The sequence below is a fragment of the Plodia interpunctella genome, chromosome 5, assembly GCF_027563975.2.
Source record: "Plodia interpunctella isolate USDA-ARS_2022_Savannah chromosome 5, ilPloInte3.2, whole genome shotgun sequence".
In the NCBI taxonomy this organism is placed as follows: Eukaryota; Metazoa; Arthropoda; class Insecta; order Lepidoptera; family Pyralidae; genus Plodia; species Plodia interpunctella.
In genome coordinates this window covers 7,702,305-7,729,725 of record NC_071298.1, presented here as the reverse complement: position 1 = coordinate 7,729,725, position 27,421 = coordinate 7,702,305, and the positions used below count along the sequence as shown (strand labels likewise).

At 34.8% G+C, this 27,421-nt stretch overlaps 2 protein-coding genes and 1 long non-coding RNA gene across 4 annotated transcripts; 2 read left to right on the top strand and 1 right to left on the bottom strand.

Annotated features, from left to right (window-relative positions):
• Positions 1–1,259: 1,259 nt before the first annotated feature.
• Positions 1,260–27,090, bottom strand: LOC128669751 (uncharacterized). The gene is made up of 7 exons (XM_053744831.2): positions 26,674–27,090; positions 6,907–7,022; positions 6,310–6,444; positions 5,445–5,598; positions 4,349–4,566; positions 3,911–4,024; positions 1,260–3,764 (listed from the first exon to the last, which is right to left on the bottom strand). Exons 1-7 carry the CDS (start codon positions 26,741–26,743, stop codon positions 3,534–3,536), a joined length of 1,038 nt encoding a protein of 345 aa, XP_053600806.1. The 5' UTR covers positions 26,744–27,090; the 3' UTR covers positions 1,260–3,533.
• On the top strand, positions 9,940–12,589 carry LOC128669747 (uncharacterized). Its single transcript, XM_053744826.1, has 3 exons — positions 9,940–10,001; positions 10,178–10,279; positions 10,465–12,589. The coding sequence occupies exons 1-3, from the start codon at positions 9,965–9,967 to the stop codon at positions 12,459–12,461; spliced, it is 2,136 nt and encodes a 711-aa protein (XP_053600801.1). The 5' UTR covers positions 9,940–9,964; the 3' UTR covers positions 12,462–12,589.
• On the top strand, positions 25,173–27,200 carry LOC128669753 (uncharacterized). 2 transcript variants are annotated; one of them, XR_008404690.2, is made up of 3 exons: positions 25,173–25,494; positions 25,893–26,030; positions 27,087–27,200. It is a non-coding gene; the product is annotated as an uncharacterized LOC128669753 (long non-coding RNA). The 2 variants fall into 2 exon arrangements; XR_008404689.2 differs by having other exon boundaries at positions 25,869–26,030.
• The last annotated feature ends 221 nt before the right edge of the window (positions 27,201–27,421 follow it).

Sequence of the window (27,421 nt, the reverse complement as noted above, 5' to 3'; positions counted from 1 at the left end):
TGTACCTACTTGCTAATTTTGTCGACATGAATTTTAAATTCCGTAAGTTCAAATATGTTTATACAAATCTTCCCCTAATTCGTTTTTAATATTTTCCCTAATTTTACTTTAGTACAAATTTTTGTAGTAAAGATTAACAGCTTTTGTAGTTCTTCATGGCAACATTTCTTGTATCTAATTTATTTCCATAAAGTATACAGGTAAGCTATACAACTTAGTAATGGATCAAAATATTAATTTTGAAGAAAGAAAATTCATTTTCAAAGTTTGAAATAAAATATATAATTGTGATTTTGCAAGAAAAATCACGATTGGCTTGAATTGTTATAGTAAAACTTTACCTAAGAAATTCCTTGATCTTGCACTTTAAAATATAATAAAAAATAAAATGTTTTTATTTCAGAAAAAAACTAAGTCAATTTATATATTTTTTCCAATAACATCTTTAAAATCAGTCTAAAATATAATTCAATTAATTTATTTCAGTGATTATCATAGTCATAGTTTATATGGCATGCATTTCAAAGGCGCAAACAGTTTGGTACGAATCAGAATGTTACTGCACTCTTCAATACGACCCTATATGCGCTTCCGACTCCTTTCGCTACTGGAACATCTGTACCTTCTAATGTCAGAAGTATCTACAGGATAACAACTTTCCCGCCATCACTGGGATCGAGTGCCCACGCCTGGTACCTCGAAGTAATAATACTAGAAGCTAGCATATTCTTTTCAAAGTACTTTAGCTGTTAAGTGAAATAAAAAGAGCGGTTTTTATTTTCAAAATGAATGTCAAAAACCTATTAACGCACGTACCATGCGCGCTTTTAAATAAAAAATAATCGGTACTTAAAAAATGGAAAAAAATCGAGCCCTTCGTCCAACAACAGAATGATAAATAAACTGGTCAAGTGGGAGTTGAACTCGCGTGAAGAGGGTTCCTAGAGGGAGTGAGGAGTAATGTTTTTAATGAATTATTACTACTAGCGCAATCTAGTCAAATTTTAGTGAAATATTTTCTGTTAATATTAAGTTTACCACTTTATATTCAATTTATAGATTTATAGAATTCTTATAGGATTTCCTGTAAGTAAACACAAGTGATTCTATGAGGTTTCCGTTTTTTATGTTATTGTAAGGAAACCTAAAAAGTAGTTTAATTAAATTAGTACAGTTTATTCTTTAAAAGTGTTAAAAATGTAGGGTCTTAAGAGTTATAGCCAATATTAACATGAACAATTAAATTATTATATACCTTCGTGAAATAAAGAACTTTCTTTGCTTAAATATATTTTTATTGAAATAATACAGGAACGCTGGATGTTATAACGTATAAGCACAATTGTATACAAACATATCGTATTGAAATAAATTTGTACCCAATCTACTCCATAAGTATTGGTGTATTGGCATCTTTCATAATTAAAAAAATCTACCTCGTCTTATAATACCAAACTTAACATGTGTAATTATAATTATAATTTACACATGTGTACAAGTTGTGTTGATTGTATAACTTTGTCACGTTTCCTGCAGGTCTAATTAAAACAATATCATCCTGGGAATTTAAGTAATTAATTGTATAATAAAAACACTGTCATATTTTCTAATTAATTAAAATCTAATCAAGCTATGATTTCGATGTTCGAACACAAAAATCGTATATGTACGGGTACCTCCTAAATTGAGCTATCGTTGCTATCACACGAATTACTTAATGTATTAAATAAGTAGTCGTGAAAAAGACAGCGTAATAAATAGTAACTAATTATACAATGATAAAGTACATTTTCGGAGGCTAGAGAAAATGCAGTAGGTAACAAGAAAACAAGGTGAAAAACGTAAATATAATGGGATTAAACAGTCCGTTATAAGCCATGATTTCGCATTAGAATAACATTAAAACTGGTTTCTTGGCAGTGATCGTTCGGAAACGCTTCCAATATTTCTATATTAAATAATTTATTAGAATAATAATACTTACGTTACAAATTGGATTATCTGAGTACAATTGTATATAAAACGTCCTTCGATTTTTACTATAGTATTATGATCTTATGTCATTTTTTTAAATGCAATTTGCGTTACGAAATCATTTTTTTAAAACGTCCTGTTTAATAATGACTTCACGTCGCTAATTGCAATTGCTTAACATTTAAAATACGCCACGCATGCATGTAATATAAGATTGCATAATACGAAAATTTTAGTCGTAATTTAAAATTTACCTAATTAGAAGAGAAGCTCAGAAATAACTAATTATGTTTTACTATAGATTATTAACACCAGCCGTTGTAGCTGTAAATGACAATCGAAAATATTCAAAAACACAAATAATAAGTAGTAATAAGAATAAATGCTTATCTGTTATATATAACCAAAGCAAAAGTTATTGTATGAAAAATATATAAATAGAAAAACAATAATACGTGTAAAACAATAATACCTATGTGTATACATGTCACAAGCTGATAACAGCAGGAATGATAAAGTCAAGTCTTTTCGATAGAACTGACATAAAAGGCAAGAACAATTATAGTGTATGTAAATCCTAATATTGAACATGTCCCATTATATTGAGCATACCGATTCGGACGATCACAAACTTTGCTTAGCAACGTTTGTCTTTAATTTTGGTGCATATTTGTTAAGCTCAAATACAAATCTTAGTATATTATAAGTATATCTGTATTGTGATGTAGGTGTTTTGCATTTAAAACATAAATATAGTAAAATATTAAGTACTTCGTAATTTGAATACTTTTAAGTACATCTGTACAAAAAGGTTTCATTCATACCTGAACTCAAAATAATGTAACAAAAATCATACTAAATAAATACTCAGTGACATGGTTTTTATGAATCAGTCATTTCCCCTCAAAGGCTTAATACGAAAAGTACCAATTTTAGGTATTTATCACGGAATTAAATTAATTAGCAATGGATGTGTGGTAAAACTTAAACATTCATTAAGTACAATCTTAAAATGTTATGTTTTTATAAAATTCCGGTCGCTTTTGTGTTTAACCTAGTTTTGGGACCAAATCTCAATGCAAAAGCTGATAAAATACACCTACTAAGTAGTAAAAAGCCAAACAACAACTACAAAGGCCGCTTGTGCCTTATTTTACGTTTTTACATACTGCTACGTCATTTCTACGATAAGTACGGCTATGATTGCTACAATTTTCCACCCCTTCCTAGTTCAAATCTTTGATTCTTATTGAAAGTAATAAAGTTCGAACTATATAAATATAATCCTAATCTTTTGCCTTCTATCCTCACGCCATTTGCTTCATCCAGAGGTTTCAGTCCTAAATTTCAGGCTCAAACCAGTTTGCATAGCTTCTCAGGCTGATATACAATATCAAAAGCTATAAGTACATTAGAAATAGACTAATCAAAGCACCTCTCAAAATCCTATATCCGTATTACCGGTTGCACTTTTTTTCTATAAACTGTAGCAATCAAGGCGCGGTGTGCCGCCGCTCGAGTGGCATCTTTACGGGCTCGAGTTTCCCGTCCCGCGCTAGTCACGCATACGTCTCACGGAAGCGTTTCTGGATGTGGTGGGCAGCGTTGAGCAGGCGGTGGTGCAGCGTGAGGTGCACGTGCGGGGTGTAGGCGGGCGGCGCGGGCAGCGGCGCGGCACGCGGCGGCAGCGTGGGCAGCGCCGCGTCCTTGTCCGGGTGGCAGAAGAATGCCACGCAGTGACGCCCGCGCGCCCGCGCATACGTCCCAGAAGGCACCACTACGCGGTGCATCTGAACAGAATCAAACATGTTTTAGGCCGTACCATGGTGTTTCAAGTTCTAGTTAATATAATTCAGTGTTCAGAGCATACATAGCGTAGTGTAAACAATGTAGGATGAAAATGGAATTTCTTTTGCAATCTTACGTGAATACTTACAAGTGCGGGCAGGATGTTGGTGGTCCAGGCTGCGAGCAGCTGTCCCGTCTGCACGAGGATGGCACCTGGCAGGTGACCCACGGCCTGCCACTTCTCGCTGCCATTCAGTTTCACCTGAAAATATGAATACGGCTTTGGTTAAACTAAAGCCATTCACTTATGATAGTGAGCCATAAGAAAAAGACAAAGACTCTTAAAATTTCAAGAAATATGGGCAAATTCAGGCTTTTGCTCACCATTAATAATAATAATAATAACGGAAGATAAGAACATAATGCAGAATCAGAGAAATTTTATGAAAATACTACATACCTTGAGGTTTTATTTAGAGTTGTAGAACCGGTCTCAGTAAAGATCACCATGAATGATCTACACCGGCTGATTTGTTGAGGTTTATACTCAAATCTTCTGGTGTCAATCCTAAAGCTGGTTACTCACCTCCAGACCTCCTTCAGAGTCCTGCGCCAGAAGCGTGAAGGTGCCAGAGTCGGCATGGGCGCCACAACGAGTGTAGTGCACCGCGTCGCTCTGGCAGCAAGGACCCTCGTCTTCAGGAGGCACTGGAGGGTAGTAAAGGATCCGCATGGCGGAGGGGTTGCGCCCGTCGCTCTCCATCATCCCGGAATGGGAGGCTAACATAGCAGAGGGCGGTAGACCTGAAATTGACATTTAGATTTGTTAGACAGTCCCGTAAAGGTTTATTTACGTAGATTTTATTTATGATTCATGATAAATTAAGCTAATTTGCAAGATTGAAGTGACCTACACTAGCGGAAAATGATTTCATCTGGTTTTCTTCTATTATATGTTTGAAGGGAAGACCAAAAACAATGTTAGTGACTCGATCACTCTCAACTGTACGAACATTTGCGTGAAACATACTGAATCCCTTTCGACAATTGCAATGCATCCGCAAATAAAGAGGTGAAGTAGATCTAATTAGGCAGGCACCTTAACTATATTTATAAATATCATTAGTATACATAACAGACATAAAAAAAAATAAGAACACAAAGCGTTACGTTGAAAATGACATAACAGCAAATTATGTCACTATTAAATAACGATAAATTGCATGCATGACCTGTCGGAGCACGGTATTGCAATGATGCAACTGTAAATGCATAGTTGGTGATTATCTGCAACGCACCTCTATGATCAGTTTTAATTACTAGAGGTAAATTGGTATGTTTTATTAACATTTAAACGCTAAGTCAGATGTGTTTGCTCAATGGAAAATATTTTATATCGTACGTCGTCGTCGTCGGCAGTACCTACTCGGCAGGTAAGTATTTTATGTTAGTAAATAGTTTTTTCCTGGATAGCGTCATTGACATTGAGAGTCTTCATTTATAATGCTAAATTGCTTAATTATTTATTCTTCAAGTTTTTTCCTGTCACGAGAACATTGCGTGCCCCTTATCCATCTTATCGCATCGTCTTGTTCTTGTGTCAAAGTTGCAGATTAGGACAGAACAGGAGAGAAAATTGTCGTTTCCAAGTTGTGAATTTAAAATGGAGACAGAAAACCCACCGAAGGCATAGGCAAGAGCTTGCAGAAGCACTCTGGACAGATTGGTGAGATCATGGGCCAGTGGAAAGGCGTGCTGAGTGAACTCTGGAACCTCCTCCTGCGCTGGCATGGCGGCTGGCGACAGCGTTGTGATGTTGAAGCAATGACGCAGCTCCTGAAATTGGACAGGAATTATTTTAGAAGCGTGAATTGTTTGTAGAAGGCAATCAAATATTGAAGTCACACTCACAGCACGACATTCAGCATTTGTTATGTGCTTTCTTTCAACCTTTCAAAAGCGAAGCAATTACGTGTAAATCGAATAGAAGTGGTTGACTTTATTTGTTTGTGAATTATATTTTGGACGCGGAAAACATTGGAGTTTCTCTGTTCGCTTTGGAATGAGAACGGTTGTGTTAATGAGAAATGATCACAGAAATAGTCTTTGACAATCAATATTTTATTTACCTATTAAACATTTGTTTATGTCAATCAACCCAATCTGAAGATAGGTACTCTGGTGGTGGCAGCAAACTTTGAGGTTGTTTATTATTGCAGGTATAGATAGTGCCATTCTTTTTTTCAGAATAGCCATACCGCTACCGCTAAGTGGTGATTAAAATGATCATACGAGTATGACTTTCAAGGCGAAGTTTTCCATTGCGTTCGTAAATCGTAATCTATTTATATTATTAAAATACGGCATTGAAGTGTTAAAATGTTATGTAAAAATAAACATTTAGGAGTTTTTAGCTATACTTCTTTGCATGCATATATTGCGTACGTGGGTCGAGCCATATAGGGGTATGTTTATTGCGTATGATACGCTTATATTATACCTATAAAAGTATTGTATGTACTTGATCGATTTAATCAATAACCTCACCTTCATAGTGGTATCGAACGGCTCCATGCCCGGACGTAGGTAACCGTGGTTGCTGTCAGGGTTTTTGAGGTACTGCGCTTGACAACCCTCCGGCAAAGCACAGAAGTTGTCCAGGTCAGCATACACAGCTTTCAACTGGAAATAAAAAACAACGGAATATATACAAGTGGTCTTATTTTTATAGGTTTTATTGTTAATTCAGTTCATGCCTTTTTACTTTTTACAGCTTTCTCATTGCTTATAGTTTTTTTATGTTGCGGTGCGCCAAATTTTTAGTAAGTACCTAGTTTTCGTCCATTTGTCAACTGATAATAATTGTATTATAATTATTCGAAAAGAAAGAAAAAATTGGACTTAAATAATGTAAGTAAGTATTCACTTTGGGAAAGGAGACCAAATGTTCAAAATAGACCAAACGGGAACCAAAGTATAGACTAAACGTAACGACTAACGAAAATTTGGACTTCTATCATGTCAGGTCCGCGAATTTGTAAAAAAATTCTATCATTTTATTTTCAAGTCGGAGTGGCTATTTATTTCCAGTATCTGGCCTCACTAATTGATTTATCGTTTCTTCAATAGAATAAAGTTACAGACCTTTCCGTCAGCGATGCCGTGGTTGACCAGCATAGCCAGACCCTTCGTGCTCAGAGCTGCGAACAACTGCTGACCAATGCGCCGCACCACTGATTTCATGGGACACACATCTGTGCCTGCAACAAACATTTACACAAATTGGTTTTCGTTAAAATTTGAAATATTTTGGTCCTATATATACCTATGTACGTACGTATGACTTATTATAACATCTTTATTTAAAAACGGCTATTCGACATTACGCGACGTAATTTAAAATTCTATATTTTTTAAATATTACATCGGAGCAAGCAAACAGGCATGCCCTTCCCATAGAGACCGATTTAAATAAAATGATAATAATTCGCAGAGAGCTCTTCCCTGAAAGAACTTGTATGTTAAATGCCAGTTTACCTCGCCTTGTGCAGTGCATGCATACAAGTACGACCGACATGAATTAAATATGTCCTCAGACTGGAGGAGTGGCCCTGACCCGATATCGAATTTTTTCTCTCAAATAATATCACCTACATTTGTTTATAGTAACTGAACGGGCAGATTTTAAGATAATTATGAATACGTTAATTAATTATACAGCCTTGATCTTATCTAGAAGGTTACTACGGACCAACATTATGTGACCAGATATGGGTCAGTTATGGACGTTGACATTAGTAAAGTAACGTAACATTTATGAAAATTACGTTTGTGTTTTGTCTGATGTTTTACTCCGTGGTGTTACAAAATTGACCTGTTTGTTGTATTTGTGTGGCATTTTAACCAGCTGTGAAAAGGATGAATCGATTTTATGACCCACCTTAACACTCAAAATAAAAAAAATATGTGTGAAAATTTTAACAAAGCTGGTGTGAAGGCACAGTCTGGAGTATTTATCTGGATTTTCGAAATTTTCATTCGAAGTACTAGAGGCTTTAATTGTTTAATTTTTCACTTTTTTCACCTTTTTCACTGTTCACTCACTTAGGTGTAGGTACGGCAACATGATTATAATGAAGGTCCTCTTCCTATTTTCGATGTACGCAAAAATACCTATTACGGCATATTCTACCGTTTGTAGCGTAACTGCCTCCATAGGTTCACAGTGGCCGATAGGAACTCATTTATCATCGATGTCGTCACGGCCCTTATCACGCTGACTAAATAAATTGGATTCGCGGCCGTGGCCAAACAAATCACATACAAAACACAGACCATTCAATACTGCCAGCGGTCTGTGGTGCCTTAATTATTGTGAATGACATTGCAATATTTCATTCCGTGAGAAAAATCATGCTTTTTTCTAATATTAGGTATAAAGGAGATTCAGCATCATATTTCTCTCTCATCTGAGCGTTTTCCAGGTTTCTTCCTCGATCGTTGAGCATCAGAGCCCACCTTCCGCTATCCTACTTGTTGGTGTCGTTCGTCGGCATACCTAGTTGTGAGGCCATCAGATGCAGTATCACGTCTTTATCCCATACGGGTAGACAGAGTTGAAGAGTTGCGAATATAAAAGGCCACGTATTGTGCTTTATAAAATTACGAAATTATTAGGAACTAGGAACTAAAAATACTAATAATATAAAGTTGTGCCCCTTCCGTTGATTCTACCCGTAGTAGCCTACATAACAAAACACGGAAGACCGCCGTGATCTCAGTCTCTTCAATTAACCCAGTAACCGTAATCGGCGTTCAGATGGTGTTGTCGAGACCGTTCAAATATTTATCTTTGGTTAAGTCCGAAAATCGAGATTAACTTCTTGCTTTACTGTTTTTTATATATCTCAGAATGGTCTTCAACCATCGAAATAATGTACTGGTGGATGTCCGGCTAAACGTAAGACCATCCTAAAACCACAACTTATCTCCGTAATGATGATTGGTTATTTTTTCAATTTCTTCAAAATGCAACAACGTCTACTGTTTCATTAGGACATGAAATATAAAATGTATATTTGGTTAGAACTTTGGACTATTGTATGAACTGGTTATACATTCACGATTCAAGACCAAAAACATACAACCAAAGAAAAATACAACAATAATAAAACTTTAATGAGTATTTCAAGACAGTTTGGGAAAAAGAGTATATTTTAACTACTAAGCTGTTTATCTGATCAGTTGCTCTCTGATGCTCTATAACAATGCACTCTTGTCGTTAAGCAAGGAGAACACATATCATGCGACGATGGCGTGCGAGCCCACACGCGTTTTCGTCACTTCTCTCGTTACATGTATCTGTGCCTACGTATCTCAAGAATATCAGGTTCCAAGTAATTCTATACTGGTTTTCCTATTAAATATATCATAACAGTATCCTTGTCGTGTATGTGCAACTGCAAAAATACGAAATAAGCAGCTAGGTAGGTACACAATGGAAATATATCGTTCATTTGCGACAACAGTGTGACATTTATAAATATTAAATTTTTTGTTTTATTGAAATTCAAACTCGCGATGTCGCGATCTATTTTTCGGTAAAATCGCCGTATTTTTTACTTTAAAAATGGCCGAGTTACGAGAGAATGAGATGCAAATATCACTGTATAGCAGTATCTCACTCGGCGATGCAGTTAGCATCAAGACTGTGACAGCTCAGTTGTTGTCTGTTGTTGCTAGTGTGAAGTGCTCCCGGCTTTCGCCAAAAACGAGACATCACGATAATATCAGCGTTTTTGTGTGAAAAGTAAGTATTTATATCATTTCTTTCTTCCTTCAATAACATGGTACAACTTGTTATCACAGTGTTCGTGAAATTTTTAAAAAATATTAAAATTTTAGGTTATTGATATCACAGTTTTCTTGTAAAATATATTAATTTCACTGAGATAACTCTTATTGTAACATTGAAGATGATAATTTGATTACACGTTAGCGAAATTTAATTTGGGTTATTTGTAGATGTGCTGATTTTGCCGAATAATTTTAAGTCAGCTTAAATATTTATTTCCACTTATTACACTGTATGTGCTAATAATATTATTTACAGATGGGGTCGAGGACCAAAATGATGTTAGAGTTAGCAAGAAAAAAAAAAGATGATGACGGTTGCGATGTTGTTTCAAATGATACTCGTAACATGGATTCTTCAGATACTGAAGAGAATGAAATGATCGGTAAGTATGCTTCACGACTATTCCGTACTTTGCGGCTTTAGAAACCACTATCACTGACATCCTACAATAGATAGTCTATTGTATGAAGGATGTCCGTGTATTGGTTTTGCATCGAGAGTAAAGTCTTTGATTAAAATATCGGTGTAAACTTTATTATACTTATTCATCGATTTCAGAAAATTCAGAGACAACTCAAAACTATCGCCGCCGTTCTAAATCTACAAGTTCATCGTCCAGTAGTTCTTCCAGTAGCTCCTCGTCATCATCTTTTGTAGAAGGTCGGTAAAACTTAAAAGCTAAGTAACCAAAACAAATTTGCAAATTTTGTATCCATTTGTTATTATGTATTCTTTAATTTTCTTGCGCTGATAAGTTTTTGACTGCCTGATAACCTAAAGTGTACCTAAATTTATAACTTTACTAGAATACAAATCATTATCCTCTTATTTATACTTCTGTGCAGATAGCGATGACTCAGTTAAAGATCCAGATTATCAAGAGTTACGTGAAAAATCAAAATTCAGATTTACACTAGCTGAATTTAGTGAAATTCCAATGACATCTGAAAGGAACTCTCAAGAAATAAACCAAAATGAAAACATGTCTACCGTCGCAATAAATGAAAATACACTACCACAAGATTTATTGTATCAGTCAAACACAGCTACAACTGAAAATCAAACTCCAAACTCAAATGAAGTTGAAATAGTTCAGACGCCTACAAAAAAGGGAAAGAAACGGCCAAGACAGGAAAGTGATTGGAAGAAAAATGTTGCAAAAAATTTGAGAAATTGTGGTAAGTCCTACGTATCATCTAAAACTAAAAAATTAATGCCTGAACGAATACTTAAGCCCCCTTGTAAAGAAACCTGTAAATTTAAATGCCGATCCCTCATTAATGAAACCCAACGCCAAGAAATTCTAAATGATTACTGGAATTTGGGTGATATTGAAAGACAATGGTCATTTATACTTCAGTCCATTGATGAAGTAAAGCCAGTACAACGTTATGTTAGAATTGATGAAAATGGAACTCCAGCACCGAAACGAAACAATAATAATGCATTCTTTTTTACTCTGCAAGGCGTAAAAATAAGGGTTTGCAAGGACTTCTTTCGAAACACTCTGGCAATAAATAACCGACCTATAGAAACTGCACTAAAGAAGAAAAATAAAGATACAAACATCTCTTTAATCAAAGATAAACGTGGGTGTCACTCTAACCATGCCCACGTAGATGACGCATTGAAGAATGGTGCAAAAGGTTTCATTGAAGCTATCCCTAAAATTGAATCTCACTATTTGCGAGCTAATTTAAAAAGACATTACATTGACGGAAGTAAGACTATTTCGGATATTCACAGAGACTATGTAGAACAATGCAAGACTAATAATGTTGGTTTTGTTAATTATATTATGTTTTATCGAATATTCACACAAGAATTCAATATATCTTTCTTTATCCCTAAAAAAGACACCTGTGAGTTTTGTGAGGCTTACAAAAATAGCACTGAAGAAGAAAAAGAAATGAAGAAGGAAAGTTACTTAAAACACCACCAAGAAAAACTTTTATCACGAAATGAGAAGGAAAAGGATAAGAATGATGATAATATAGTTGTTGCAGTTTATGATTTACAGGCAGTATTTCAGTGCCCTAAAGGAGAAATATCTGTATTCTATTACAAATCAAAACTGAACGTACTGAATCTGACAATTTACGATATTAAAAATCACTCTGTCGAATGTTATGTATGGGACGAATCACAGGCTCATAGAGGTGCCAACGAGATTGCCACATGCGTTTTTAAATATATAAAAAATATTTCAGAGGGTGGCAAACCAGTTGACGTTGTTTTTTACTCTGATAATGCTGCTGGACAGCAGAAGAATAAGTTCACGATGGCTATGTATCTTTATTCTGTGCAGAACTATCCAAATATAAAGTCTATCACTCATAAATTTCTCATTAAGGGGCATACCCAAAACGAAGGCGACTCAGTTCACTCTCAGATTGAACGGCAAGTGAAAAGGCAGTTGAGATCTGGACCTATATATACCCCTGAAGGTTTCATAGGCGCCATAAAAGCAGCCAGAAAGAAATCTACGCCGATTCACGTCAACGAAATCTGTTATAGTGATATTTGCGATTGGAAAGCTGTAATAAGTAAAGTAAATTTCGTGCTTCAAAAGGATGAAGATAAAAATGCCATTAAAATTTCAGAGATAAAAGTGTTTAAGCTCCTGAAAGATGAGCCTGATACATTATACTTCAAAACTTCTTACGCTGAAGAATTCAAAAGAGCTATCATAATAAAAAAGAAGGTTGATTTTAACTTTCCCCTCAAGAAGGCTTTTGACAGAAAACCTGGTTTAGCTGAAAAGAAGAAAGAAGATATATTTTCTCTGCTGAATAGTAATCACATTCCTGAATACTACAGATCATATTTTGAAAGTTTGTAGCTTTTTATTAACCTGATTAATTAAGATAAGGAGTACTTTTTTTGTCTGAAGACTGAATTAATATAGTTTTTGTTAAAAGTTTATTATTAGAATTTTTAATTTTGATATCAGTATTTTTTCATTTTTGATGATTCTGCTAACGTGCCATACATGATTGTGATAATTATTGTAAGCTTTTTTTACTAGGCCAAGCTTAGTTATTGATTGACTGTTGAATAAAGACGAAAAGAAGTTATATGTTATTTAAATATGTGCCTTATTTTAATGTCTTAATTGTAATTGAAGATCTCATCATAAATATATTTCTAAGTAAAACTTGTTAAGTACTAGTTGCCACTATTTTGATTTTTCATATTGCTGTTATATTAAAGAAACATTTTCGATATCAACGTTTTATCATTTCATGACTCAACACGATGCAACTTAGTTTATCATCTTCAACGTTACATTTCATTATAACACATCAAAAATCTTGCATATTTCAGGAAAATGGTGATAAGTTTTCTCTTTTTTTTTTAAACGTATAAATTATGGGTATTCTCTTTGTAAACATACGATGACTATACATAATTAATTTGTTCATTAGTTAACCTATAATACGTTCTAACAGAGTTAGGTCGTTCGAACAGTATTTAAAAAAATAAGACCGTTCAAAAGTTTAAAAGTTGTTTCCTGTAAAGTTGGGGTTTTTGAGATGTCACATTGTCGTCGCAAGTGAACGATATGCGGATTTGTCATATTTTTGTTTGTTGTTAATTCGAAGTATTTTTTACAACAGAATCAAAACCTACATAAAGTAATTAATGTTATTATTTCATTACTTAATTGGGTAGTTCCCCTTGACCTTGATCATAAAGTTTAGCTTATAGGTACCTATTTTAGTACGTAAAGTGGTCGGATTTTTAGTTTTTATTCTCTACCGAGGTAAGCGAATACTGTATTTTCGCTTGTCTCTTCTACATTTTCATGTTCTTTACTGTAAATTTTCGAGTTTCTCAGAAACACAGAATACACATTTTTTTCTTTATTTACATTCTTCAACGGTCAGATCATAACTTGAAATGATGTCATAGGCAGTTATTGCATAAAAACAACAAGCAAAGATCATGAGCCGTATCAACCGTGTATGACCACTTACATACCTGAGAAGTACAATACAATTACTAGGAAAGGAAGTTCATGAAGATATGTGAGTTGTGTATTGTCACTGTAATAATGGCGTCATTTTTATGCAACTATTGCACCGTAATTGATTAGGTCGGCAAAAAAGTCCTTATTGCTTAGGTATTGCAATATATTGTTTTTTTTTTACAAAACATGTAGTGTGATAAGCATTGTTGTGCTCAAAATTACATAATGCTGATTTCTACGTCAACCAGTTTGATAAAAATATAGAGTCATCATTTCAAGTCCTTATGTTGTTTTAAGAAAGTTACCACAACTTTAGTAAAAAAAATCTACTTACAACCCTGCTTTGACAATTTTACTAAGGGGATCTTAGAATAACCTGAATTGATTAGTGTTTACATAGACATACTGACAATTAAGGAAGCCAATAGCTGGCGTGATATTGTTAAAGATGATATGCCAATCTTCTAACAACTAGGGATACCGGATCCTGGGCTCCGGCGCTTTAAAACTGAGGAAGAAACCGAAAAAACGCTCAGATGAGGGAGAGAGACTAACAACGAAGGCTGCTGAAAACCGTGCTAAGTAGAGAAGAAAAAGCGGGACAGCGGTCCCTGGGCACCAACGCTTAATAACTGAAGGAGGAACTGAGTAGAAACGTTCACAAGGAGGGAGTTTTGATATTTTATCTCCAAAAGGACCTTAAATATGCCGACTATGAATACGCTGCAGCCCGGCCAATTGTATATTTTTTGGTAGGTGCTCAAAATGTTCCAAAATATAAACCAAATGAATGTTCCTTTAAATATGTACTTCTTTTTGTTTTTGTAGACAAATGTTATCACGTCTAAAACTTTAGAAAAATATTAAGCCCTCAAGTTATTGTTTGTATTTTGTAAAGGAAGGTTTAGTTTTTATTTAGCTTTACGGATAGAAAACTAGAAAAATCCTTATTTCTAAATAGTCCATTTGATTGCATTGCATTAATCTTCAGTGCGTGTTAACTACTTCAGTAATGAAAAGTTATACAAATAATGTTGAACCATGTGAGAAAGTGAAATGCACCAGTGTCTTTACATGCGAGCCACCGAAGTTTAGACAAAATGACGTACTTTACGCAGTTTAAAACAAAACGTCATTTCATTAGTCGTCAGTTTGATTGGTGCAACCCACTCTTAAAGTTGGACTGGTTGAGTTAAGTTTCGCCTCCGCCTAGGTAAAGGTTTATCGGAAGGAGATTGGTACTTATATAATTCATAGGCAGTGAAAGTTTCTAGACCGTTCTCGACTTGAACAACTGTTATCTTTTCCTGTTTTTTAAGTTGTTAGTGAATAATATACTTACTTAAGATTGCACATCATGCATTGTCTTACTCATAGCTATTATAGACTTTCAAGGTCCATGTTAAAATCGATATTTCCAAGCGGCATATAAAAATATAAAAAATTAAAATCATAATCAGACATTTAAACATCCCCACTGCAGGGGCACAGGCCTTCCTTACGCATGAGCGAAGGAGTATGGGCCACGAATCACCACGCGGGCCCATTGCGGAAATTAAAATATCGACAGTAAAAAATTCGGTAAGGACTAATCCTAACTATCCTATTATATAACATTACATGCGTACATTCCATGTAGTTTGAAGTATGGAGTAGGACATATAGGGTACCATTTATCCCGGAAAAAACAAATGTTCCCGTGGGAAATTCACACGCGGGCAAAAGCTAATAATTATACTATAAATTATTGGGATCTGTGGGAGCGAAGCTGCAGTTTTCCGGTGTAAAAAAGTTGCTATATCGCACTGATTGTACATCCACGAGTATATTTTTCTACAATATAGTGGAGCGCGTCTACACATTGAAATGTTGCAAATACATAGAAAAATCCAACAGGCACAAAAAGACTACAAATACAAGGAAAATCTGTTTTGTATAAGGGTTAATTAAGATGTAATTAAAAACAGGTGCAGACATTTTTCCGTTTTTTTTTATCATAACCGAAATTATGATAGGATGACCCTATAATATAACTAACATATTCTAGAATCTAAAAGTTTATTAGTATGTAATGACTCTACATTTTAAGTAATTATTTTGTTTTTAAATAGATGATTAAAGATATTGATAGAAGTTTTACTAGTTTGTAAGTATAGTTCTTCAGGATGTTTTATTCTTGCGAAGCCAGGATAGCTAGTAGCCATTCAGTTGAATGTAATGGCATATTTGATTATGAATAATAGATGTCTAGTGTCTACACTAGAGTAGAGTCTGTGTATATGTGACTTACAATCGAAACAATGTAACATAGTCAACAACATTCTACAAAGTAATTCATTAGAACTCTACACTACAGACATAGATACTAGTAATTAAGTAGTTACTAAAATACTCGACGTGCGTAAACTTAGGGCCGTGTAAATATTGACGTTATTGTACTTTTAAGAATATCTTTTTAAATAAATTAATAAGTGGAATTTTAAACAAATCTTTCGAAGAGCGCAATTTTATCATCTTTCAAATCTATCCTGTATGTTATGTTCAGAAATATACGTCTATTCATACTTTCAGTATCACTTAGTAGTTGTGTAATTTATTTAGAAATTTCTCTCAGATGGGTCTTCTTTACGATTATTAAAAATACTTATTATGATGACAATGTATTATTTTATGAAATGATGAACGTCGATCGCGCACAATCGAGACAATAGATAAACAATTGTTTGACCGTCACATTTGCACCGGTTCGTAATTTAGATTCTTCCTACTGAGTATAATCTGCATCTGTAATCTGCGCTTATTTAGTACATTATAGAAATATAGGTACCTCAGCGAGTTGCGTGGAGAATCATTTTAATTTGATCGTATCTTTGGCATTGGATATATGAGTAGTAAATCTACTCATGAATTTAACAGTATCTAGGTCATAGATGCATTATGCATGTACTATCAATACTGTTTATGAAATATAGGCCATGAACAATTTGCAAAAAGCGATAGAAAGGCAATTTGCGCAGTATTTAAATTTATAATTGAGGGTTTATGCCAGATTGTTTTCAGAAAAAAAAAACAGTATTTTTTAGGACATAATAAAATCAAACGAATAAATACGAAAATGAGTTTGTTTGTATCTATCTTTTTCTTTCTCCTATTCTTAATTTAAATTAAGAATGAAGAACAAACAAAAAAGTGGTTCATTAATAAACGACTTTTTTACAATGAGAAGGTTACCTTTAAGGTTACCTTTCATCCCGAAACAAGTACTGTTTCTGGTTACACTTTAGTCACACAGAAACAGTTCCTTTTTATAAAAGTTTACACTAAAAATCACAAGTAGGTATGAATTACAGTCTATTCAAGTGGTTTGGCCTTTATCATCCTCGTTACCACCATAATTGTTGTAGACTGAATAATAGTGCTTATTGCTCTTGCAAACATGACTTCAGTGGACCGCACATAGTAATAAATTCCCTCGGTTTATTCCATGATGTGAGAGTTTTGTCCATTTTGTACGTAGGCGATAAAATTTCAATAGAATTATTTTAAAAGTCGCACATGATCACCTAGACGAATTGATTCTACGGTGAACAAAGGAGACTAGAAAGTCGTCTCATTCACCAGAGTTATATCACTTGTGTGATAATGAATCCGAGGTGAAATAAGAACATTTGAAATATCACTTTTTGCAGTAATTTATTCCAATTTGCCATTGCCCAAATTGGAATAAACCATTCCCTCAACATTACTGCCTGTGTTATTTTTTTCTATTTCTTCTGAAAGTTCTAACTGCTTCCTAGGTACATAGTGGCATTTATCATGCAAGACATGGTGGGACAAGAGTTGGGACATGCTGGACCGAGATTTACGGAAGAAATCTTGCTAAAATTCTTGGTAAGTATTGAGTAGGTAAATAAAATTCGTCAAAATAAATATATATTTCCTTTACAACAGGGTTCAAATAAGACGGATTCACAACACCCACTTACAAATATTGACAGAGCGAGTATGTACGTACACGTACCTACCTCCACGTGTACAGAGCACACGTGTCACTACCCAACGTGATTTCTTATCGGAGTGCAAATGACGACGGAAACTTGATTGTTTTCGGTCACAATCACTTCACTTTAAAGAAATGTAAACTATTTTCCCTCCTACGTCATGCCAGGTGCGGTGCGTATGACTATGTCCTATGTAATTGAGATTAACACAAGTTACTTCAATCCTACATAGGTGTCTAATATACTAGCTTAAAAGAATATAGAAAAATTTTCCTAGAATCAATGGCAATCATCTTGATAATTTTTAGGTATTTTACAAAAAAAAACCAAGTTACTCTAGGCTCTATCTTAAGAATCACTTCGAATAATATAATCGAAGAATATAGCAGTATTTATTTTAAATAAGTAAGTATTAATTAGTTGCGCCAAATAGGTCGTTTATTTTTGTAAGCGCACTAATATAACACGCTGAGAGAGACATCGCCCGCCTAGTGTGATGTAACAATATATTATGTGACTAAGATAAGGGTTTTGCATCAGTGTTTAGAATCCTTATGGATCAATAAAAAAAATAGAATCATAGATGACCTTACATACTTATTTTGTGACACTAATCCATTTTTTTGTGTGATAAGAAAAAATAAATGTACCGCTATTTAGGTATTATTTTAGGTCAGGTAGGTTTTTTTGGTTAAAGAACCCTAAAATGTTTCAACCAGTTTATATCATGTAAATCTCATACCAACTAATTCCATGGTACCTAAATCTACATTTTACTGTTACAAATAACAATTGAATGACAAGCAAACATGTCTGTTTGAAGTCTGACCGGTCGAGTCGGTTTCCACCTTGACATGTCATTGGCTAACCCCAAAGCACCTTCACTTTACTTATTTTGGTTATATTTATTCAATGCGCCGCCGAAGAATGGACATCCCGAAGAATGGACATCTTGGGAAGGTACAGATTGAAAGTACAAAGCGATCTCTGCATAAATATTTAACATTTACAAAAAACTTCAACATCAGTTTTCAAAAGAAACAATGAATTCGTTTCCCATCCCATCCCATGCTCGCGATATCCTTCTCTTTTAAACAAAAAAGAATGGTAGGTACCTAATAGTTACCGATGTCACCGAGAACTATTGGATATTTTTTGGTGGATAGAAACTGTGATACTAATCATTTTATACCCATACTAATCTTTTATAAACTTACCTACCAAATAACTTTTTACAAGCTTTTGATTCATCTGCCCCGGTTTTTCAAGTTAATTTTTACCTATTTCCTCTTGTCCTACCGAGTTGTTCTCACGAATATCCCACGTCGTGGCTTCAGTTTTCATGACAATGCATTATTATGATAAGTGTGACCATGTGGTCATGTTTATTATAATAATTATAATGTTATAATAAAATATTGTAATAAAATTATAAAAATAATTTACAGCACGGTCATGGGTTTTTGTCATGCGTTAAATGCAGCAAGATCTCTGACGACAATAAAATGTATCATATTTATATTATATTTTTTACATATTATTATCATAAGTAAATTTCTTTTTTTTTTTCTTTTTAGATGCACTTTATGGCACCACTGTTTATGCTATCTCTAATGGTTGACTGGTAGAGAATGCCATAAGGCGGTATTAAGCCCTTTGTACTTAATTTCGTTGTTTTGTGCAATATTTTTTTCAAATAAAAAAATAAATCAATTATAAGCTTGTTGCAAAAATGACATAAAAAAAACTTGTTTCTATACAGAAATAGAGTCAACGAAGCTTTGTTTTCGTGAGACGGAACGCACGGAGAAATTTTTCTTCTCAATTCAAGTTTTCTACATTTAAAATTAAATATATTATGTATGCTTGTTTATATAAATTATTATTTATCAGTTCTTATCATTCACAATAATCCGTCAACTTACCTTACTAGGATTTATCATTCTTATCTAGGTACAGATAAAGGATTCGGTATCGAACGTGTAATATTTATAACAATACAATATTTTTTCTATTCCCTTTTTTAAGAGCACTCTTCATATCTAATACTTATATAATAATTAATTTCAATACTTACAATGGATTTATCTATCTGTCTGCTATGCTAACTAATACTTCACAGTTGGTTTTTCTCATAAATTCCTTATAATATCCGGAGTTTTAGTGGAATATATAGAGGTATAGGTATACCTATTCAGAAGTTAATGGTGGCATCATTCATAGAAAAACATTTTCACAAGTTTCGGAAATGTTATGTATGATTTGCAATAAGGACACTTCAGTAGCATATTTTAATTTGTCTAGTCTAAGAAGGTAATATTTTGGTATACTTAATAAAAAAATTCTTGTTCTTCTTTATACATTCTATTTTGACGACGACGGTGTATTAACCAATTGTAAAATGTATGTGGTTTGAATCTATAGAAGTCGTACCTACGTCTACATAAATAAATGTTTGTTGTAAAAGTGCTCGAAACAGAAAAAGCAACCAAGGTGAGACGACAAGGATAGAGAGTGAAATCTATTTGAGTTGCCGTTCACTGATTGCAAATTACCAATGTTCCATATTTATTTGGCAATCACTTTTTATATTCTTTTTGTCATTGTTCCTTTGTGACATGGATAGTTGGTTATTCTATGAATAGTACAAGCACCAGCAGTTTCAGAAATCGGCATATTTATAGAACTTTAATTCTGGTCTCGCGATTAGCGGCAGTAGCGGTGTGTTGTATTGCAGTATAAATAATAAAAAGCTAGGTTTGATGACGACTCTGAAGAAAAAATAAGCAAGTAAATTATATGACATTGATATGCACAGAAATTTCCCCGTCATACCGTATGCACCGTTGACCTGCACCATTAAGAATGCAGAGGGGGTTTTCTATAGGTTATTAAACCAGAATAAGACTTGTTAGTAGCGACTGCGTGCGTGGCGGTGTTTTGTGCCATATGTGTGTACTTACATACCTACAATATATACCTGTCCTACTTTTTATCTATTCCTAATTATGAAAACACTTTGAAATCAATGTAAGATGCAAATTGGCCCGTTGTAAAAAGGATTTTGGCAGGCCGTCCAACGGTTTCTCTATCAGTTGCTAACCGCCTAACCCCATTTTCAAACTTGTCTTACTCCACTCACTAAGACCAGTGGCTTTCTATTGTCAAATATCTAACTAAAATAAGTACTTACAATACGTTGTTGGAGAGATACATACATACATACTCTACTGCTCATTTAACAATAAAAATATACATTAATTAACTACATTTATTTAAGCAACTAAAACATCTCTGATTCTTGCGATATGCATGAGAATAATTCCATGCATGGATTCTTGCTAGAGACACTACTTCTTGTTTGTCTATCAGATAATGATCGCTCTTACGCTCTTTACTACTTCAGCATTTACTCATAAGATCTAATTACAGCAATTGTGGAAGATTTCTCAGGCTAATTGCTTTGTTATAGGTACGTATCTGTACCAGGCAGAAAGTGCGTCAGTTTGTTCAATAGGCCTCAATTGCAAGACACGTGCTATTTTATTAAACCTTACATCACATCACATGTATTTACTATATATAAGCATATTGCATCAAATTGAATTTACATGGTCAATCATACGGTAAGGTACCTATGTGATTGCAACGAGCGGTCGGAGCATGATCGGATTTATTTTGAAACTTTCATTAACGACATCTTCTTATTGGTATACCTACTGGCTTCCCGGCTTCGCTCAATGAAGACATAATAAATTGTACACCTTAACCTCCCTCAGGAATCACCCTATCTTGGGTGAATACCGCATGAAAATCCGTTCAATAGTTTTTGTGTCTATCGTGAACAAACAGACAGACGCGGTAGAGGACTTTAGAAGTAATAAATTTTCATACCTATGTATATTTTTCAGACTAATTATAATGTGGAAATGCCTGTTAATAACTTGTAATTTGCTTAAATTTTAGGTAACGTCGCAATACTCTGTGTTATTTTATAATACTTTGCAAACAAGCACCTAAGTGTAAATAATCATAGCAAATTTGGTTATACAGATGGCAAGGCACCTGGTGGGCGAAACAATGGCAGCCTGCGTCATAGGTTGTGTACTGAGTACAGCCGGCTTTACGACCAAGTGTAATACATGTTGTATTTTTACTATTACACTACTTATTTTACCAAGCATAAGTAATCATAGGCCTATCTAAAACTAAAACATAACACTGGGTAAGGCGAGCGACCCGACCCCGTAATGTGGTTTAGTGTCATCTTTGATTTGCAGCTAACAGTACAGTACTACAGCCATTGTACTGTACCAGTACAATGGCATGTCCATTTCGAGGTGACAAAAGACAGCCCTGAGTACCTGAATTCTATTGACACGTCTTAGGATGGTGTTTGAGGTTTCCATTATTAATTTTCCTTATCACTCACGTTCAAAGATGAGTAAAATAGCAAAAGTAGGTCTGTGTTTTTATTAATAATATTTTTACGATTTTCCCTTTATAAAATGATTTAAGTAAGTATTTAGTCTCTACACCTGTCACACATAAACTAAGGTTAATTTATTTCATTTATTTGCCAATACACTCGTACTCGTACAACAGCACGTTTAAATCAGCAATTCACGTGTTTTGGAAAGTTTCGACTTTCCAAAACACGTGAATTGCTGATTTATTAGCTTTTGCAGGTATAATATTAACATCATTTTAAAACTGCCATAAGTACTTATGAGCGCGGAGAAGGACAATAGTAGGTAGCTGTGGAAAATTTTGCATTACGAACCAAATCCTCTTGGGGTGACATTTTCCGAATATCTAGAAGAGTAAATAGGAAATGAACAATTCGAAAGCTGAATATTTTTTCCTGATGACAAAGACTGTTCAAGTCTTTCAGTCAAGGAAAATAATGCGTTCTATACATTTACAGTGTAGCACGAATCTTTATGAGCTTTCCGAGTTGAGTAGGTAAGTCAATTCAACGCCGCTTTGTGTAACCCGTTACACAAAGCGGATGAACTCGAAGGCAAGATATTTAATTTTTAGTTTAATTAAGCTTGATTGATTTCATACATTGTCAATGTGAACGCTATATAAGCCTAAAATAACTACTGATTAGATATGGAATAAGTAGTAAGTATTTGAAATTAATTTTACCTACCTACCTATTTTACCTTTTACGTATAAACTGCGTATTTTCCATTGATAAAGTTTTTAACAAATGTGTTTAAAACATTACTTCCATTAATGTAACTATGTAGGACATAATTTACACATTTTTGAGCAGCTTTTTTACTTAATTTCAAACATCAGTCTTGTGTCTATCTAATACTAGACCTAGTATTTTTTGTAATATTACCACAGATATTAAACATTACATTGTAATGTTCTTATATCTAAATCTGAATATAACACATATTCTCATTGATGTCTGAGAGACATTACGTGTCATTTTTGACGTCATACTTAGCGTGTGCCTAAAAAAACAGTGAATATTCTTTCTGATTTGCTTCACATTACACGCCACTTTATAATGTATGAAGCGTGGAATAAGTAGGTACTCCTTCCATAGTTTGAAATCATGAAATTGTGTCCTATCAAAAACTTATTTTTGATAGAAATACAACCATCTATAAAAAAATTGTTCTTGAGTTCCAATCTAAATAAATGTCAGGTGTCAGACTCGTTAAATATCTAGCCCATGGAAATAAATATATATTTATTAATTGGACAATGAATCAGACAAGAAAGATTTATTACATACGAAAACAGAAAATAACGAAACATTATAGTATTATGACATAACGTCATTGAACGAATTTCAATTGTAACGACTGAGAGTATGTTTATAAATGTGCACGCTTACGTTTGATGATTTTGTATGTTATTTGATAATCTTGTATGTTTTTCAGCCAGTTAGCGAAACACATAATAAAGATTCCGTTTACTTTTGATAAGCACCGTAAATTGGTAGGTAAAACATATAAATAAGCAATAAAATTTATTACGCAAGTAACTATTACTTATCAGGATTTCGCAAGTTTTCCTTAATCATACAGAAAAATAAACTTTAGAGGTAATCATATCTTTTGACTGCCTAGTTATCTATAGGTTTTGCAAAGATAGTAATCTACGCTTAGTAAGTGTAAATTATTTATTTATTTGGAGAACATACAGATGGTATAGTTATTTATGTACCTATTGACCACATATTCACATCTTGAATAACTATTGACCGCGCGAATTTCCTAGATATTTATATCGGTACTTCATATAATCTTCGTCGTAATATTTTAGTTATAGGTTAGATCTAAAATATACAACACAAGTTGGTAACACAATACAGTTCTCAAAATTAATTGTGAAGCGTTTCTGCGTAGGTGTTAGACACGAATCACACGACACTGGTCTACTCCGGCTCAATGACAAATGAGAATTTCGCTGCCGGCAGATACTGCGAGAATTTAATACTAAAACCAATAGTAAAATTTTCTACTACGATAAGTCAAAGTTATTGCTCGAATTCATTCGCGTGAATTTACTTTTTCTAGGATGAAAGGTAGCCTAACTTCCTCCGTATCCCTAACTTCAAGAAGAACAAGAACAAGGTTGGTTGAGTAGATACCTAAATAAGAAGAGGTAACAAACAAACTCTTGGGCAACGAGATAATTTTTATAATGTAGAAACGTTCTTCGGTACTAAAAATACCTATTTATTTTAATGGAATGGAGGAATCCCGAAGTAAATAATTTGGTATTTTAGTTTAGCCCCGTGGTTTCTCCATTTGATGAAAGCAAGCGAACCCACTGGACATAGCTAGTTTACTTTGTAATTTGATGGCAATGATGCCGTGAATGACTTTATAGATGAATGGATATACGTGTATAATGTAGGTCAGCAGTTTGATATACATATGAGCCTGTGTGTGGCGAAGTAATTACCACCACATTTTGTTTGTTGAAGCCAAACATTGGGAAACAGGATGGTAATTTGATGCTATAAGTATCTAATTAATGAATAATAAAACATGTCATCATCATAAAAAGCAGAGAAATTAATAAATATCAACGACCTTTGCTACTTCTTATTTTATTCTCATTATAAGCTTAATGTTTATGCTTTTGGTACTGAATATATTACGCATAAATACCTAATCTCCCTAAAGAATATTTAATTTATACTTTTTCACAAATAAGTAAGAATTTCTATTTCTAAAACGAATCAATCAATATTGATATAAGTATTTGTCAGATCTTTTCTGTTTTCGACAATGGTTGAGATGATAAGATTGTGTGTTTCGTAACCAAATCTTGACCTTAGATGACGCCTAAAATTCATGTCATATACAGGTTTTTTTAATTTCGTTGTCGTTGGTATTATACTTAACATTTGGTCAGATAGGTATAAAATAAACCTACCTTTTTGCTATTTCATGGCCACTCATTTAAGGACATTCAGGGTCACGTCAGCCTACAGCTGAACAGCAACTTACTAAATTCGCTATTTTGGGTTTATAGTAGGGTTAAAAAATATATAACAAACCAAATTTTGAGTAAAATTTTAACATGTAAGTAGGTAGGTACCAAAACATAACTGCCTATGTACAATGTACAACAAAATTAAAGGTACATATATCTACTTACTTGCCACAAGTGTTATTCAGTCGATTGAGTGATTTCTAAAGCGCGTATCCAATACCCTATAATTTTTTTATAACCTATGTTCTATTTTGAGTCGGGACGGACGCTGCAATCCGCTGCATTCCGTCGGGACTTGAACATCATAAGAAATGCCAAACCAAATAGGATGTTGTGGAAATAATCCAAGCTTATTTTAAGCTTTCTAAGGCAATATGAGATGTGCAAGCGCATGATGGCAATGCTGTGCTGGGATCGAGAGTTATGTGAGTACCTATATTTACAAAGACTCGATCGGCCGTTGGCCCCGCATTGCAAAGATTATGGCTTTTTGTTGCACTCGACGCGACGTCATTTCTGATTTGGCTTCTACCTACTCATCTTCGAGTGTTTCAGGTTTCATTTGGAGCTGGGAAGCCGGAAAGCCTGGCTTCAACGCACATTAAAATTTTGAAGATTTGACTGGGATTTTACAATCGGTCATCTGCCTGAAGTCAACCTCATTAAGAATGCTATTATTGGCTATCAGCTGATAGGGGTATCTACAAATATTATTGGAGACCTGGTAGAGTCAACATCGTGTCTCAATAATAGTCCTTGCTTGCGAGTTAATAGGAACGTTCGATATTAACTTTTGCAGAATCAACACAGTTGGTGTTTTTAGATATTATTGGAAGTAAGAAGTAAACCAAAGACCTACTTGTTCTGCGAGTAGTCATCCGGCCGGCGGTAAAACGATTTCAGGCAGGACAACGATGAATAATCCGTGACTCACTAGTTCCACTGAATTCAAATGTCATAAGTAGGTGTCCCACTGTGTTTTATAATGTTTGTTATAATTAAACACTAGTCCTTTCATCATGATTGATCAGGTTACGAAATTTTACGGCAAAACCCTGTTTAAAATAATGAATTATTCATGTTCATCATTATTTTCTTTGGTGACAAGCAAGCTTGCAAATATATGGCGATCATCCCTACCTTCTATGTGAGAACAAGTCACTGGCATAGGAGGGAAATGTTAGGGTAGTGAACTGTGATCATCGGTAAGCAATTGGTACGCGGTCTTTGAACTCGTCCACCCGAGAGAGATGCATGCCGAGATTATGTTTAATGACAATAAATAAAGCATCGCAGCTGCTGTCGGTCCGTCTGTTGCTGACACGCAAGCCTGCGGGGATTGACTATAATAGGGATGCGCCCAGGTAGTTGGCTTTTTATTTTATTCTTATACGATGCTTTTTGTAAGATGGCCCTAATATATAGAGACCGTTAGGTAGATTTCAGACGTAGGTTTACCTGCGCTGTCGGTTATTGTCCTTTGGTCCTTTTATGCTATTGAGAATTCAATGTTGAACGTATCAGGATAATTCATTCGGCCGCCTCAGGGCCAATTACTGATTGCTTCTATGATATTTATGGAGGTAACAAGGTGATATGCTCACCTATATGCGCCAGGTCGATGATGGGGATCTCGCAGCGCGAGAGCAGGGTTTCTTCTTGCTGGGACGCCATCGTTGCTGCTGTCGCTCCTTCGAAACTCGCTCGCGCACTCAGCTGCCACACGACTCTTTATCACTCGACTACCACAGTAATTAGCAATTAGCGATTGCGACGTCGAAAGATAAGTAAAGAATAGGGAAACGACAGATAAGCACTTAACACCGTACGGTACACCTAAACGTTAAAGTTTATTAAAGTTGTGAATGGTCTTTTGATTACCCCTGGTATAGAAGCGTTCAGAACTCATTTGCATAACCTTGTAGTTCCTGCTCGAGCCGTTCAGCGATCTGACGTAGCAGCAATAAGCTATTCTGACTTGACACATTAAAAATTGGTTTCCGTTGCTTTTTCACAGTTAAGTATGTGGAAACGTTGATCCGCGTGTGCGCCCCGACGGCGTCGTGCGCCCCCCGTCCCTCGGCGAGTTTCGAATGTCTCTCACGAACAAACTGGCTCACCGTGCGCGATGAGCGTTACCCTGGCCGATGGCGGCTCTCACTTGTATATCATCGCGCAGACTTTCGCAACCGAGTGGCGTGTCGAAACAGTCTGCCTTGAGCACGTTGTCGTGGAGAAAGCGTGTTGTGAACGAATACGCGACGCGACTCGCTCGAAGGGCGGAGAGACACTGGAGCGGGGACAGTGCTCCGCCACTATCAAACCAACCTCTGATTCACGCGGCCCGCACGC